Here is a 16,291-nt window from a genome sequence, read left to right as displayed (position 1 = left end):
GTGCCTTCTGCTGATTATAGAATCCCTAAATATTCAAGACACAGTCCATTGGCAGCAGGGTGGCAGCATTTAGCATTTTTACAGCTTAGTGCTGTAGGTAAAAACAAGCTAGAATGCTGGCAGATTAAAATGGAATCGTCTAGGCTTTTCTTTATATCTTCCTCAGTTTTAATATAATTGACTTGATTTTAGAGAATTTTTGATACTTGACAATTTCACTGTCAGAGCTTCTTATGAATGTCTGTTAAATTCTTCGTGTGTGCATTAATTTGCAGACAAACTAAGAGTTAACCACCCAAAACAAAACAAAAAATCCAGTAACTCTTTGTCAGAAGACAGCTTCAGTCTGGCATAGTGGATCACACCTTTAATCCATCACTTGAGAGGCAGATCTCTGAGTTCCAAGGCCAGCCTGGTTTACCTAGTGCATCCCAGGAAAGCCAGAGTTACATAGTAAGATCCCGCCCCGAAACACACACACACACACAAATAATGAAACCGCACAAATAATGCAGCCTCGGTTTCACTGTTCTCCTAGCTGTCCCCGTTTTTCTTTTAATGCGCCTTGAAAACAATTAATTTGAATAGCTTAGCTTTGAATAACTTCATTATTCATTGTCTCTAAGAAAATCTAAATGATTGGTAGGATAGATAATATTACATGTCCTTGTTGATAATTTTTCCTGTAGTCTAATTGAAGACAAATTTAGCAGCACTAGACATTACATGTGCATTCGTGCCTTATGTGAAACATCCTGCAGCTCTTTATCTCAGTTCTCATCATTTTAGATGACTGTGCTCAGGTTTGTATTTGTGTGTGAATCAGCCATCCAGATGGAAAGGTACTCGAAATAAGAACATTTGCAGAGGGATGTTAAGCGTCATAAGGATTTTGAATTTGTGAATGGTATTATTCTCTGAACATCCCATGGTAATGAGCTGCCATATAGCCTCCAAGTCAGATGAATGTTAAGGTTCTCATTACACAAGTATTACTGGCTCTCTTTGTTTACAGAGGAATCCAGTGCCATCATTCAGCTCTTAATATTACTCACAAAGGGCCTGTTTGATTCTAAGTTTTGAGAAAAAATTGAACTTTGTTTCAATTATTAAGTTGTCTTTGAAGTTAGTGTAAGTCATAATTGGGGGGATCAGTATTTAACATTAAATGATTTCAGTTATTGTTGACATTGTGTTTTCCTTGTGTATATGGTCAACAGACAAGTTCCACACATTGAAGACAATAAAGAATGTATGGCATTAAGTAAGGGATGTAAAATAGCTGAGTCCATGCCATCTTCCACCTAAATAAGAAATTTGGTATTTTTAAAATCCCAAGAGGATTTAACTTTGTGACTGTCAGTTGTATCTATCTAACAATTTCTAGTCTATTTATTTAAAACCAATGTAGCCTCTTCCTCATCAGCATCATTGTTTGTTTCAAGCAGTACTGTCCTCCTATGTTTTTGGATAGTCTCACCTCACCCTTAACAGCAAGCAGCACGTCCGTCACCACCACCAGCCCCCATGAAAGCAGTACTCATGTTAGTTCATCCAGCAGCAGGAGTGAGACAGGGGTCATAACCAGCAGTGGAAGTAACATTCCTGACATCATCTCACTGGACTAAAGGCGGACATATTTGATTCTGGGAATCATTCATCAGAACTACTCCTTCTTGGATATCTAGTCCATGGAAGCTAATTTTTGCAATTTAATATTTATTAAATTGTCAGATGGATTCTTTGCTGAGAAGTGAACCCAGATAACTTCAGCAAGAACCAGATGACAAGCAAGGACTTTTCTTACGCTGTACACTGAGCATCAGATATATTTCATCTACAATGGTGTCTTCTTGATCAGTGGATTTCAGTTTCTACATTACTGGATGGATTCTACAAACAATTTTTTTTGTTACAATAAACAGCAATAAAATTATGTAAATACTTAAACTTTTCTAATTAAAATAATGTAATTACTGATCTAGAATAACAGCAACTTCTGTTTAATCCAAAATGAAGGAAAAATAGATGGGAAGAAGTCATGTTTGCTGAATGAATACTTTCTATAGAGATTTGTTATATTTTGTTGATGTAATGAAATTTCAATAACTGACCAGAACTTGGGTTCCACTTCCCTTCTTTCAGTTTCATTCTTCATGATCCCATCAAAGAAAATGGTCTTCGTGATGTGTGTTTTTCTCTTGTTTACACTTTGAAGTTATTTGCTGATACATGCAGAGTAAAGTGCTAGGGTTTGGTTGTTCTTTATAGTGATTATGTTTAAGAGCACTGGGCAGATTTTGTCCTGATATAATGTGTTACTTTTTGTTACTATACATTCTTATTCTAGAATTTTCTATAATCTTGAGACCTGTCCCCGTCCCCTGTCTCCCCCCCCCCCCCCCCCCCCCCCGAAAGAAAGTCTACAGTGTTTGAGTGAAATGTGCTTGAGTTAAGATGTGGCTAGAATATCTAGTAGAATTTTCTTCACAATGTTCAGAAATATTTAATAGTTGGAAGTCACCAGAACATATTTAAGAGGGGTGGAAATAACTGAATTCTCCCTGAGAACTTAATTTGTTTTTAGAGGATAATACAGTATGCTTTGTTGGTTGAAAGTTTTCACATTTTAATGTGATACAGAAATTATATTTAAGGTCTCTGAATCATAAAATCTTATCAATGTAATTTCAGTTTCGGCAGTGGCTTTTCAAGTTTAAAGAAAGTCAGTAGTAAATGATGGAGGGTGATACCAGATCTCATTTTCACGAATTTTTTATAGAAGTGTTTTGTGAAAACACAGACATACAAATTAGGGATGTTTGAACTGAAGTGAGGAAAAGGGACGCAAAGACCCACTTATTGCTGCCTTCAAAACGCACCTCTCACGTGGCTCTCACGGGCTCTCCTGGGTGTACTTCGAAAGCTGTTGTGCCTCCTTCATTGTGCGTGGGTCACTCAGAGAACTGGGTTTCACTTCTGGAAGCGTTTGGCAGCCCTGGTTTTCTGTGCTTCCTTTGGGTTCGTTAGTACTTCTTGATGCCTAGCTTTCTCTGCCTATGCTTTGTCCAACTCAAACCCAAGTTGTTTTTGTTTTTGTTTTTGTTTTTTTTTTTTTTTTTGACTATTCTTATTTTCTCAAGTAAGTTCCAGCATGAGGACTCTGCCTCCACTCGGGACAGGGCATGCTGTTTTCCAATCGGCACAGCTCTGAAGAGCTGCCTTGTCCCTGATTGGTGTTTTAGCCTCTCAATGTTTTCATGGCCTTTGTGTGCTTTTTGTACTAAATGCCTTGTTGTCCGTATTGTCCCTTCTTTGCCTCCAGCACCCCATAGTCTATGATCTTCCCTTTTGATAGGGCTTTTGTATCGTCAGTGATATACATGTAAAACAAAGCCAGCCCCTGTGGTCACAGTAGGCACTGGCTTTACCTTCTTAGCTAGTCCAGTTAGAAAATTTCTTCATGTAGGATTTTATGTTGCTACTGTAAGTACGGGATGCAGTTTCTGTTACCTCTGTAATCAGAAAAAGTAACCTGGCTTCTGTGGTATCATTTGTTAATAAAGAAGTGATGCAGAGTTGTCATCTTTTGCTTACCTCCTAGAGTATCAGAGACTCCCTTATTGTGATCAGTGAAGTCTTACAAGTAATGAAGATGGTAAAAGGAATTATTTATCTAGTTCTCATAATTTATATCTCTGTACATTTGACACTTTCACGTGAGGAATTGTAGTATTCATTTTTGGTGTTTCATGAAATTACAAAATTTTTTACTTTATCTCAGGTGACTAGCACCTTCAAAATAGACTTAAAAGTTTTTCATGTTGATATTCGGAGTTACTTTGTACATATATTTGAAGGTGTGTAGTTTTCTTTCTGCCCGTGGCTCTGTGGCTCTGTGGTTGTAGAGCCGTCTCTCTTCAGTGTCACATTCTTATGAAGATCCTGGCTTCTTAGCAGTGTCTTGCTGATGCAGAGCTCTGTAGGACCAAGAATTCATCCTGGGTTACAGATGCTAGCCAGCTGACCGTTACCTCAGATGTCTCCACTTAGAGAATAGTGTTTTCCTTTCCTTTTTTCTTTCCTTTTCCACTTATAAATATACATCTTGCTGCGGTAACTCCAGGCAGTGTAGCTGCTTCACAGAGTTCTCTACTCATGCGGACTGCCTTCACTAGCTAGCTTTCTGACCACCAGCAGAGTGTTCTTTAGATTTTATTTCCTTTTCTGCTCCCAGATTAAAAACACTAGGTATCATTGGATAATTTAATGGGCCAAATGAGATAGATCAGGTGAATTTAATTGAATGGCCTTTTATTTTGTTTGTTCTCTAATACTATAACACAAACATAGCATAGGTAAGGGATAGTTAATGTGATCCAGTTGGTCATAACTTTTTATGTGAAATAAGTTTCCATTAGTCTTCATGAATTTGAAGGAAAGATGCTGAATTTTAAAGTCATGTTAAATGGAGGTATAGGAGTCTATTTTGACTTTAATATGTCTTCAGTCCTAAACAATCACCTTTGTCTTTGCCAATAAAGATAATCGTTTAGTTGCATTTGTGTTTTTAAGTAAAGTTGGTTTTCATAAAATATTTCTTAAATTCTCAGGTATGGCTTTGCAGTCGCCTTTGCTTGGTTATTTAAAAGAAAAAAAACAATACTTTTTAAATGAACATTTTTTTCCCTGCAAGTTTATCTCCACTTCAAAAGAAAATCATAATTTATTTCCCATCTCTTTTCATCTTAAAAAATAAAAAATTAGTGCCCATTTATCTTGAGGCTGACACTGATTTTAGTAGCTCTGGGTCCAGGTAGTGTGGCAGTTTGGAGTTACCATTTGGAGGGTGATTGATTGTTGAACCTGACTCAACATCTTTCCTCCAGCAGCTCATGTGTTGTGGTGAAATGTGTTGGAAAGATTTAAAGGATTGCTCCACTTTTTTAGAGATTGATGCTCTTGGTAAATGACTGGTTTGTCTTCCTTTTGTTAGGGGCCACATCATAATTTACAAAAGCAGCAAATAAAGCTGGATCAGAATGTTTGCCCATTTTTCATTGCCTGCCTTATTGAATAGTGTTTTTGTTTGTCAGTAGTATAAGTTCTTTGCAGAGAATTGAGACAAAGGAAAACAGCAAACAGCAAGAGTTCTAGCTGCCTACCATCCATATCTCCAGGATAGGAAAGTTTCTTTTTTTTTTTTTTTTTTTTTTCTTTTTTTTTTTTTTTTTTTTGTTTTGTTATTTTTGGTTTGTTTGTTTTTCTTTGCACATTATGCACATCAGCAGATAGTATGAAAGATTGTATAGCTACTTTTCCTCTAGAACTCATTTGTCTTTGCAGGTGTCAGCATTAAGATCTCCTGACCCCAGGGAGTGGATCATGAGGCAATAATTGGAAGATAATTTCCCAAGCTTCTGAAGTTTAAGAAAAATATTTTTAATCGTGTGTACATGTCTTTATGTGGTTATATGCATATTTGTGTGAGAGCCAGAGAGGTTCTTGGATCTTCTGGAGATGATGGCTACAAAGCATTTGTGAACCACCTGATGAACTCAGGACTTCTGGTAAAGCAGTATTGCTCCTGATCTCTGAGCTGTCTTTCCATCTCCAGCCTTTGACTTTTAAATACAGAGTTGCCTTATGTGTGGGACATTGCTTTCAGAATCCTCCTCCAGCACAAAAGTCCACAAATGCCAGAGTTTCATAAAATGGCATAGTAGTTGCGTAAGGCTGATATTTATAGTTGCATATATCTTAAATCATCTTGAATATAATGTCTAATAAAATGCTATGTAAATAGGTGGTGTTACAGCGTGGTGCTTAGGGAATAGAAGTCTGTTCTCAAAGTGCAGCTCCAGCCCTTCCTCTGGCATTGTAACTGTAGTGGATTGGGTCCATGTATATACAAGATGGATGCATTTGGAGAGCTGACTATGAATTGTCTGACATGTGCCTGAAGCTACTGCATGTGGATACCCAACTGACTTTTCATGGGCTTTCATTTAGCGCTCATAAGACATCATCTACCCTGTCATACTGGATTTTGATTTTTGTTTTGTTTGAAGCCATTTGTGCCTAAGGACAGCCCTTAAACAGTGAGTTCCTTGTAAAGTCCATTCACCTTTCTGAATTCCTAATGCTAGTAGGATTTGCTGAGTAAAGGCAGTCCAACATCAACTGGAAAGATGGTAAAGCTAAGACAGAACCGGCTGCCTTTGACTTCACATTCTTGTCTAGTTATCTATTATTTCAGTGTGTGTATGTGTGTGTACATCACTGCAACAGGTGTGTCGCTGTAAGACGACAACCCTCAGGTCAGTTTTGTCACTGTATTGAGTACCAGGAACCAAACTCAGGTTGTCAGAATGGGTAACAGACACCTTTACCTGGTGAGCTCTGAACGTATTTTTTCTGTTGCCTGTCATATCCTGGTAAAAGACCAACATCCTCTATGGGGAAAGAAAATAGTGCTGATCTGATGTGGTATGTGTCTAATGCTAGAATTCACCTGGCCTCAGAGACAGGTGGATGTCGAGTTTGCGGCCAGCCTCAAATTGCATCGTGAAACTAAAACCAAATAGATTACTGTGTTGAGATATTCAAGACTTTGATATGACATTTCTCAGATTGCTTTTCCCCCATCTTTTGGTGAATGGCTTTTATAGCTTCTGTGTTCCTAAAAGTAAATGAGCCCTTAAGAAAGGTACTGTTAGAATAAAACACTCATTTTATTTTGTTCATCATAAAGTGTTCTTAAAAGGGTTTGCAATCCAGTTTTGAAAGATCAAGAATTCTTAGTAATTGTGCTGAGAACTTCAACTAGTATCTCAAATGAATACAGATTTCGTTCTGGTTTGTGACACACAGAATAGTAAGTTAAACCTAGGGAGTCTGACCAAAACCCAACTGAGAAAAATATCCTTGGTCTCAATTAAGGTGACACTGGTTTGTGGCATTTAGGAGACTAGAGTGGAAATGTAGACAGTTGTAAGTACTGGTTCAGATGATGATCACAGTTAACTGAAGGAATGTGTGCACGTTTCTATCCTACTCTGTCACTGGGAGGATTATGCTGCTGTTGGCAGGCACTATGGTAAGTCATCTGCGGGAGACTGTTAAAGCATGAGAGAGAACTGCCAGGCCCTTCCCTGGTTTTCCTGCAGTTAAGTGCAAACTGCCGTGTCACCCATTTTTGCCATTTCTCTGTAGTATATACTCACAGTTGCCCATTTCCTCCTTAGCATCTCACCTATGCCGTGGAATCACTCCACTGCTTCATGGTACCAAGCAGTACATCTAGGGCGCTGCTACCTCATACCTTACTCGCTGGTGCATTCATATTCTGCATACTCAAGAAGTGGTTGCTGCCTGTACTTTTGTAGAAAGATTGCAGGAGGGGAGCTTGAATGGCTGTATGAAGTAGCACTGGGGAGCTTTCTGAGGAATGATGTATTTTCTGTTGCTTTGGTATAATACCTCAACTGAAAACAAGAAAGCTATTTTGCTTTAAAGTTCCAAAAGCGATACAGTCCACCGTGGCCAGGAGCTCATGACAATCAAGAAGTTGACTGGTCATGTTTCATCTGAGCACAGGAACCAGAAAGAACAGGAAGTGAGGCCAGGCTATGAGACCTCAGAGCTGTCAATGAGTGTTGTACTTCCCACCAGTGATGTTCTACTTCCTCAAGGTTTCTGTAACCTTCCCAACCAGCATCAACAGCAGAGGACCAAGCAGTCATCCACGAGCCTGTGGTAGACAGTTCTTCAGTTGGCTGTAAAATCCACACCATTTTCTCTATATTACAAATAGGAAAATAGTCAAAATGATTTGTCCATGATTATATATAGCTAAGTACTCAGTTTTTAGCCATCTTTTCAGGGGCTTTGCTGGGTCATTCTGGTTGGGACTCCTCCAGGAACTTAGACCCCAGGGCCCCTGAGCATTTGCTCTACCACTGAGTTACACAGCCCCATTTTCTGTTCATAAGTGTTACCTTTGTATCTTCTATTGTAGCATCCTGTTTATATCCTGCTAATGGTGATGACTACATTGGTTCAGCACATACTGCCTGTGCTAGACTGTAAGCTTCATGAGGTCAGAGTGGTTTTGCTTTTATCCACAGTAACATGATATATCATCCATGATGGATATTCCTTAAGTATTTGTTAATGAAGGAACAGTGGTAACCACTTGCCTTTGGGTTGTGCTGAGTATGGAAATTTATTACCTGTTGAAAATTGAGTACTAGCGGACATTTACCAGGGGAGGAAAGCAAAAAGGGGAACGTGTTTAGAGTGGATGGCAGAGGTAATAGATGTGTGTGGTTGGAAGACAGCATGTGTAAACATACGTTATTTTTAGTCTTGAGGCTGGCAAACTGACCAACTATTGGACTGAGAACTAAATGGTAAGAATAAGTTAACCAGATGACCTTAGATATTGTTAAATGGCAAAATGTAGGCATGTCCTACAACAGCCTGAAAGGGCCCCATACTCAATGGCAACTACTTTTCCAATTCTCCTTCCATTGAACTACACTCAAATGCAGCTCTAGGCAACCACTGATCAACTTGCTGTTCCGTGTACCTTTTCCAATATTTCATGTATATTGAGTCAGAACACATGGTCTTGATGGTGGCAGCTTTAATGTGGCCTAGGTCTTCAAGGATCACCCGCACCGTAATAAGTGTAAGTGACTTGCTCCTGTCAGTAGCTATGCGTTTGCTTACCTGTTTTGTCCTGCTAGACATGAGCTGTCCCCATTTGTTTGCTGTTTTGAATGTTCTGCTCATTCATACAGATATTTGTACACACATACTTGAGTTTGGGGGGTGGGCATGTATGTGCATGTGTGGAAGCCAGAGGATGACCTCGGCTGTTGGTTGGAGCAGTGCACTTTTGTTCTTTTCTTTGTTTCTATCCGTGGCACCTGGAGTTCCCGGATTAGGCAAAGCCAGATGGGCAGCGAACCCTATGACTGCCTACGTCTCTTCCTCTCCAGCGCTGGAATTAGAAGCATCAACTACCATGTCTGGCCTCTTAGTGGATGCTCAGAGTGAACTCAGGTCTAATGGTTGCATACCAAGCGATTTATCAGTTGAGAGATCTCCCTAGCCCACGAAAGTGTGTGTGTGTGTGTGTGTGTGTGTGTGTGTGTGTGTGTGTGTGTGTGTGTGTAAAATGGGGTTCATGGAATTCTTTGAGGGGTGTTTCAGTTAAGGTTACTGTTGCTGTGATGAAACACTGTGACCAAGACCAAAAGCAACTTGAGAAGGAAAAGGTTTATTCAGTTTACATGTCCACACCACAGTTCATCATCCAAGGAAGTCAGGACAGGAACTGAGGCAGAGTTGGAACCTGGAGGCAGGAGCTGCTGCTGAGGCCATATAGGGGAGCTGCTTACTGGCTTGTTCCCCATGGCTTGCTCAGCCTGCTTTCGTATAGAACACAGAACTACCAGCCATACAACGAACCGGGCCCTCATCAATCACTATGAAAATGCCCTACAGACTTTGCCTACTGCTGTATCTCAGTTGAGGTCCATGAAGTATTAAAGTAGCGAGGCATGGAAAGGTGGTAAAAATTAGCAGACAGATGTATCAAAGTACATGTGTTCACAGACTGAGTTTAAAAGCAACCTGGCTTTAAACTGCCCATTGGATAGGTTTTTCATGTAAACTATATTTTTACTAGTTTTTATTGGAACCAGGTTCCGTTTTGGCGTTATCCCCACCTTTTCCTTCCTAATATCCTCTATAGAGAGTAGTGGTGAAAATATTAGACACTCTGATCATTAGGTGCTGTGAGTCTAATCTAACAGTTTGGCATGATTCAGACTCACCATGGAAACAAATCTCAGTGCTGGGGAGCATCATTCTGTGGACCGAGATCCAAGACTGAACAAAGGGGGGGGGGAAGCCAGCTTACCACAGGCGTGCATCACTTTCCTGATTGTGGCTCCAGTGTGGTCGGCCTCCTATCTTGTCTCCACACCTGCTCTGCTAATTATGGCACATATTCCCTGGAACTGAAAACCAAAACAAAGCCTTCCTTTCTTAAGTTGCTCTAACTCTTCTAAAAAATTGGTGAGGTATTTATAGAAAAATTTCTTTAAAAAAAAATGCCTGTTGTCGTGCACGACTTTAATCCCAGCACTCGGGAGGCAGAGTCAGGTGGATCTCTGAGTTCGAGACCAGTCTGGTATACAGAGTGAGTTGCAGGAAGGCTCCAAAGCAATACAGAGAAACCCTGTCTCAAAAAATCAAAAATTATTTTCTTCAGAGATATTTATAGAATTCAGTGAATCATTGGATCAAGGCTGGTATGCTAACCCTGAAAGTTGATGTATGAATTAATGACCAAAAATAAACATAAAAATTTTCTACTACTATGTTGTAGAATGTAATTTGAGAAAAATATTTTAGCCACTTCTTTCTATAGCAGATGAGCAGAAAATCTGAACAATTACTCAATCTAGTTTAATGTAAACACCGTGTGTGTGTGTGTGTGTGTGTGTGTGTGTGTGTGTGTGTTGTGTGTGACTTTCTTCTGTGTTTGTACACTACTTTTGAGTCTGGTGACCAGTAAAGGATTCCAGACTCCCTGCAACTGGAGTTACAGATGATTGTAGCTATTGGAGTTAGAAACTGACTCTAGGTCCTCTGCTAGAGCAGTGAATGCTCTTAACCACTGAGCCATCTCCAGCTCCTCACCCTCTTTAAACAGGATCCCATGCAATCCAAACTGGCCTTGAACTAATTATGTAACTGGTACTAACCTTGAACTCCTGATCCTCTTGCCTATATCAGGTGCCAAGGTGTCAGGTTCATGTCATCATGCCTGGCTGAACACTGCATGCTTTTCGACAATGTACCTCTTTTGTGTCTGTTCACATGTGTGGGTATGCAAGTGGTAGCCCTAATTCTAAGGAATCCTCAATTGATTTTCACCCTACTTATTGAGGTAGTTTCTAACTGGATCTGGACCTTATGGATACAACTAGATTAGCTGGCCAGCAAGCCCCAAAGATCTTTGCCTCACCAGCTCAGGTATTATAATAGGCACATGCCACCATTCCCTACTTTTTATACGAGTCTGGGGATCCGGACTCCAGTTCTTGTGCTTGTGTGGCAAGCACTTTGCTGACTAGGCTCTCTCCCAGCCTAATAATTCTTTTAAATTATACTTGAAGTATTTGCCAGAATTGATCACAAATGTACCAGGGACAAAACAAAAAAATAGGATATTCTCTGTCTACAGTGGTGTCAAGCTAGTGAAAAGAACGGAAAGATCCTAGATATTTAAAGCATAGGTACTACAGTTCTAATTCCGTGGATTGAAATTAAATGACACAGTGGCCAGAGAGATAGCTCATCAGGTAAAACAGGACTCAGGTTTGGGTACTGCACCCACATGTAGACCCACAACTATCTGTAACTCCAGTTCCACGGGGTCTGCCACCTCCTGGACAATGGACACCCAACACACATGGTACGCATACATACATGCAAGCAAAATACTCAGTCAAGTGAAATTAAAAGAATTATTTTAAAAGGTAAGTACTAAAAAGAGAAATGGAACCATATAGAAAATTAGAAGATATTTTGGATGATATGTAGATGTATCATTTTAGAGCCTGTATTCAGTTTAAAAGTAGTACATTTTTATTTTTGAGACAAGATCCCTTTATGTAGCTCACGCTGTCCTTGAGTTTGTGATCCTACTGCTTGTACCTCCCCAGTGCTAGGATTACAGGTGATTGCTACTATAGACAGCTAAATTCGTGCTTTTAAAACAAATATGTAGCATCAGCTGGCCATGGTGTCTTAACAAACAAATAAAAAACTTGAACTAAGTACATATAAAACAGACTGAAGTTAGTGAAAATTACAAAAATGTTAAGTTTAGAGAATGACTTAAAGTGTTCTTAAGACAGAAAAGAAAAGATGTCTGTTCAAAAACCAGCCTTGGCCTGTGCTCTTCGAGAGAACTGAGAACCACTTTGGTCCTTGGGTGGGGCTGCCTAGAAAAAGAACCAGATGATCCAGTGCAGAGCTTTCAACAGCCAGATTTGAGGCAAAAGTTTTACAGTGGCAAGAAGGGACATAATGGGCATGCAGGCAAAAAAACAAAATCTGGTGCTTCTAGTCTTTTGCATTGGGGTTTTATAGATGTGGACATGAAAATGCATTCTACCCATGTGGTGGTTTGAGTAGGAATGTTCCCCGTAGACTCATATTTGAATGCTTGGTCACCAGAGAGTGGCATTAATAGGTGTTACCTTGTTGAAGGAAATGTATCACTGTGGGGGTGGGCTTTGAGGTTTCAAATACTGAAGCCAGGCTCAGTGTCACTTCGTGTGGATCCAGATATAGGACTCTCAGCTACCTCTCCAGCACCATATCTGCCTGTATGCCATGCTTCCCGCCATGACAGTTATGAACCAAACTTCTGGATTGTAAACTAACCCCCGTTAAATGTTTAATTCTTTTATAAGAGTTGCTGTGGTCATGGTGTCTCTTCACAGCAATGGAGACCCTAACCAAGACAGTCTAGGATGATGTGAACCTTAGGTGTTCGAACTGGGATCCATCTCCAGCTAAGGAAGTAATGGAGGCATTCCATTATTGCTAAGTTTTAACCTGGCAGCCAGTTAAAAGGCCCAGACTCGCCGGGCGTTGGTGGTGCACGCCTTTAGTCTCAGCACTGGGGAGGCAGAGGCAGGCGGATCTCTGAGAGCTAGTTCCAGGACAGGCTCCAAAGCTACACAGAAAAACTCTGTATTCAAAAAAACAAAACAAAACAAACAAAAAGGCCCAGACTCATGGTAATCATAATTTATGGATAATTTCCTTCATTTAAAAAAGGCTCAATGAATAAAAGTAAAGTTTCAGGTAAATTGAACAGTTTTACCAAATAAATATATAAGTAAATAAAGTTTAAAAAAAAAAATCTCAAATTGGAAAGCCTTCAAGTCCAGGGAGGTTCAAATAGTTCAACCATTTCATAAACTATCTTTGTTTATTTGAAATAAATTCATGTCCACACAAATCTGCTTGTGCGTGTTCTTTTCTCTTCCACTAGTAGTCAGCGCAGTTGACATTTCACTACCGTGCTCATTTTATCATGCCTTTCAAGCAAGATAGCAAAGAAAACGTTGACACTGAAATCTGTCTGAGAACTTCGACTTAATACAGCTGGTAAAATTGAAGTTGCCTACAGGGGTAGTGTATTCCTAAAGACATCTTAGATATGAATGTTAGGTCAGCTTAACCATATCAACACTCCACTCACATCCTTAACTGTAAACAGTGCTTGTCAAAACAACAGACAAAAATCCTACCATTTCACTTACAAAAGGAAATTCTTTAAGATAAGAAAGGAAACCAATGTGTACCCTTACCTTTAATTTTTAAACTTAAAATTTTAACTTTGCTTATTCTTTAAACCCTGTAAACTGAGTATTTAGAAAGCCAGAATCGTGTGTGTAACCATTGTGGAAACACCTAGTGGTGGCTTTTTCTCTAATGCCTACACCTGAATCCAAGGCCCGTGTTAGCCACATCTTAATAAACTTGCTGACTTTCCTTCATTCTGGTTCATCCTGAAATTCTTTGTGCTGTGTTGTTCAGGGTCTGCCTTTGCCTGGGTGGAGGTCCCCAAAAGGCAAGCTCTCCACTAGCGCTGACAGGCCTACAACACTGTAGCATCTGGCCAAGCTATTGCCCTCAATTGTTTTTCAAAGACTGGGTTTAAAAAATTAACCAAGTAAGATGCAACAAATTTGCCAAGGCTTCCATTGCTCATTCACGTCAGTAGCTACAAAGTCCTTCCCACTTAGTCCCTGCTTCCAGTTCTTTTCCTCTTGTGTTTGGTCACACTTGTTATTTCAAATAAGACCTTAAAAGTGTGTAGGAGGAATGGCCCATGTAAAGGGCCTAGAACTTGACTCATGGAAGATGCCAGAGAAATCTGTGCCTGAAAGCAAGGTCTACAAATCAGAATCCTAGGCTTAGTATTTTGCCTCATGATAATGGCTAAAATGTCATGTTTTCTCAGTGACCGCAATTAATACAGTTGGCATACACTGCACATTAAATGTCTTACTATGCAAACTTTGCAGCCTTTCTGTTTCCCCCTCCTTCTCTCTCTGTCTCTCTAAGGCACCAAATGGAGGAATGTGGCCCAACATCATTCACTGATGGTGGAGAAACATGGTGCAGCCACGTTGGTCTGTTAGTTTCTCCGGGAACTGAGTGTACTCTTATCCATCATGCTCCTTAGTAAGTGAATTTATTCAAACAAATTTAAAACCCAGATTTCACCAAAGTCTGCACATGAAGATTTACAGAAGCTTTGTTAGAAATTGCCCACGCTTGAAATCAATCAAGATGTCCTTTAGTGGGTGAATGGGGTAAGGGTGGTGCATCTAGACAATGGAGTATCATTCAGCCAAAATTTAAATAAACAAAGTATCACCAAGTCTCTGTGATCAGTGCTATGGAGCACAGAGACCTGAGGATTCCTGGGATGGACTTGCCTTTAATCCCAGCATTCAGGTGGCAGAGACAGGCAGATCTCTGTGAGTTCAAGGCCAGCCTGGTCTACAAAGCTATGCAGAGAAACACTGTTTTGAAAAACAAAAAATAAATAAGTTTAAAAAGGTTTGTGGGGCTATATACACTGAAAAGGTAATTTTTACTGTATGTAAATTATATCCATTAACAAAGGAGAAAGATAATACACTTTTTAATAGATTCAGGACAATACATTTGAGAAACTCATTCAAAAACAAAATGAACACCTATTCTAGCAAACTAGAAATTGGTGGGAACTTCCTCAACTTGTTAAAGAATATCCATGGAAGGCTTGGAGATAATACCATTATGGAGATGACATAGTAAGCATTTTTCTCCAAAATGTTAGTAGCAAAATAACAATAGCCACTATTCTTGAACAGCCTCATTTCTAGTGAGTTCTGAAAGACCCAGCAAATACAAGGATGCAAGAAAAACAAAAGGGCTCTAAGGGAAGAATGCTTAACTGTTGCTTTGCAGATAGTAAGACTGTTTATGTAGACAACTCTAAACGAGAAACACTTAGAACTCATAAGTGAGTCACATTAACAAATACACGTTTACTTTTGTTTATTATACTGGTAATAGATTATTGAAGAAAATGCAGTTGGGAATCTGCCCTCCTTGATGAGCAGCCTTTTGATAGCGGTGAGCATACAGAGTGATGAGGGTTTGGCTTCTAAAGCCATTCTCCTATAATAGGAGCCAGAGCTCTTTGGATATATGACAGGTTCTAGAACAGAGGCATGAAACATATGAGCCAGAGGCATTTCAGTTCCAGAAAGACAAGTAGTGTTAAGCTGGGCACGGTGGCACACACTTATCACCCCGGCACTGAGGACACAGAGGCAGGAGGGTCGGGAGTTCCAGATGAACCTGAGGTGCTGTGACTGTCTTAAAAGGATGTGAAAGGAAGAGCCACAACAAAGTAGAGACATCTCGCCCCTTTAATGACACCCATAGGCTTAAGCTAGAACAGGTAATGACAGTGAGGTCAATGAATGAGTATTAGACTATAACTGAACTTTTATAAACAGTATGAGTCCTACTGAGTTTCATTTGTGTATTTATGATTCAGTAACTGGAAGACAAGGGACAATCCTATGCGGGCTTCTAGATAGTTCATATAGATATAAAACCCTGAAAGATTTGGAACATATAGTTTCTTTAGAAGGTGACTTAGTCACTTCCTTCTCAAGGAGAGAGTATGGAAAGGGTAGGAAGAAAATCTATAGAGGAAAGCATTATCCAGGTGATCAAGGTCAAAATTAACAGTAATTAGTAGTATTGTCATTACATGCCCTTGATACGATGAAAGCTGCATCTTATCCCCCTAAATTTCCTGCAGAACCATGACAAAAATATCAGTCTTCACTGACTAGCATTCTGCAAAATGCCTGTCCAGTGCTTCTCCAGGCTTTTGAAGTCATTCAACAGGGAAAGTCAAGAGGCTCTTGAGAAGACATGCTGACGAATGTATCTTAGCTGAGCTCTCCGAACTAGAGGTCAATGTGGAGGAAGTTCTGGATTCCAGAAGACAGCAGCGTGCTAACATTGGTCCCTTCATTTTGACAGGTACAACATATGGTACAAGTTATTTGTGATAGGAAAACGGATTGTGGAATATGTGAGAACTCCCTGCACTCTCTTCATTTTTTAAAACATAAAAGAATTCAAAAATTGGACCCGGGTGTAATTCAGTTGGTAG

At 39.8% G+C, this 16,291-nt stretch overlaps 1 protein-coding gene across 3 annotated transcripts in view; it reads left to right on the top strand.

Annotated features, from left to right (window-relative positions):
• Nucleotides 1-2,119, top strand: part of Pias2 (protein inhibitor of activated STAT 2) — a 55,915-nt gene extending 53,796 nt beyond the window's left edge. For 2 of the 3 annotated variants that reach the window (XM_051202224.1, XM_051202222.1), the window contains one exon: nucleotides 1,446-2,119. In XM_051202224.1, the coding sequence (XP_051058181.1) occupies nucleotides 1,446-1,628 (183 nt within the window). In that variant the 3' untranslated portion in view covers nucleotides 1,629-2,119. The remainder of the gene's footprint in view (nucleotides 1-1,445) is intronic. The other variant, XM_051202223.1, reaches the window with a different exon arrangement.
• The last annotated feature ends 14,172 nt before the right edge of the window (nucleotides 2,120-16,291 follow it).

Source organism: Phodopus roborovskii, unplaced genomic scaffold (assembly GCF_943737965.1).
Source record: "Phodopus roborovskii unplaced genomic scaffold, PHOROB, whole genome shotgun sequence".
Taxonomy (NCBI): domain Eukaryota; kingdom Metazoa; phylum Chordata; class Mammalia; order Rodentia; family Cricetidae; genus Phodopus; species Phodopus roborovskii.
Note: the sequence above shows the minus strand (reverse complement) of the source record. Positions and strands in the feature narration are given on the sequence as shown.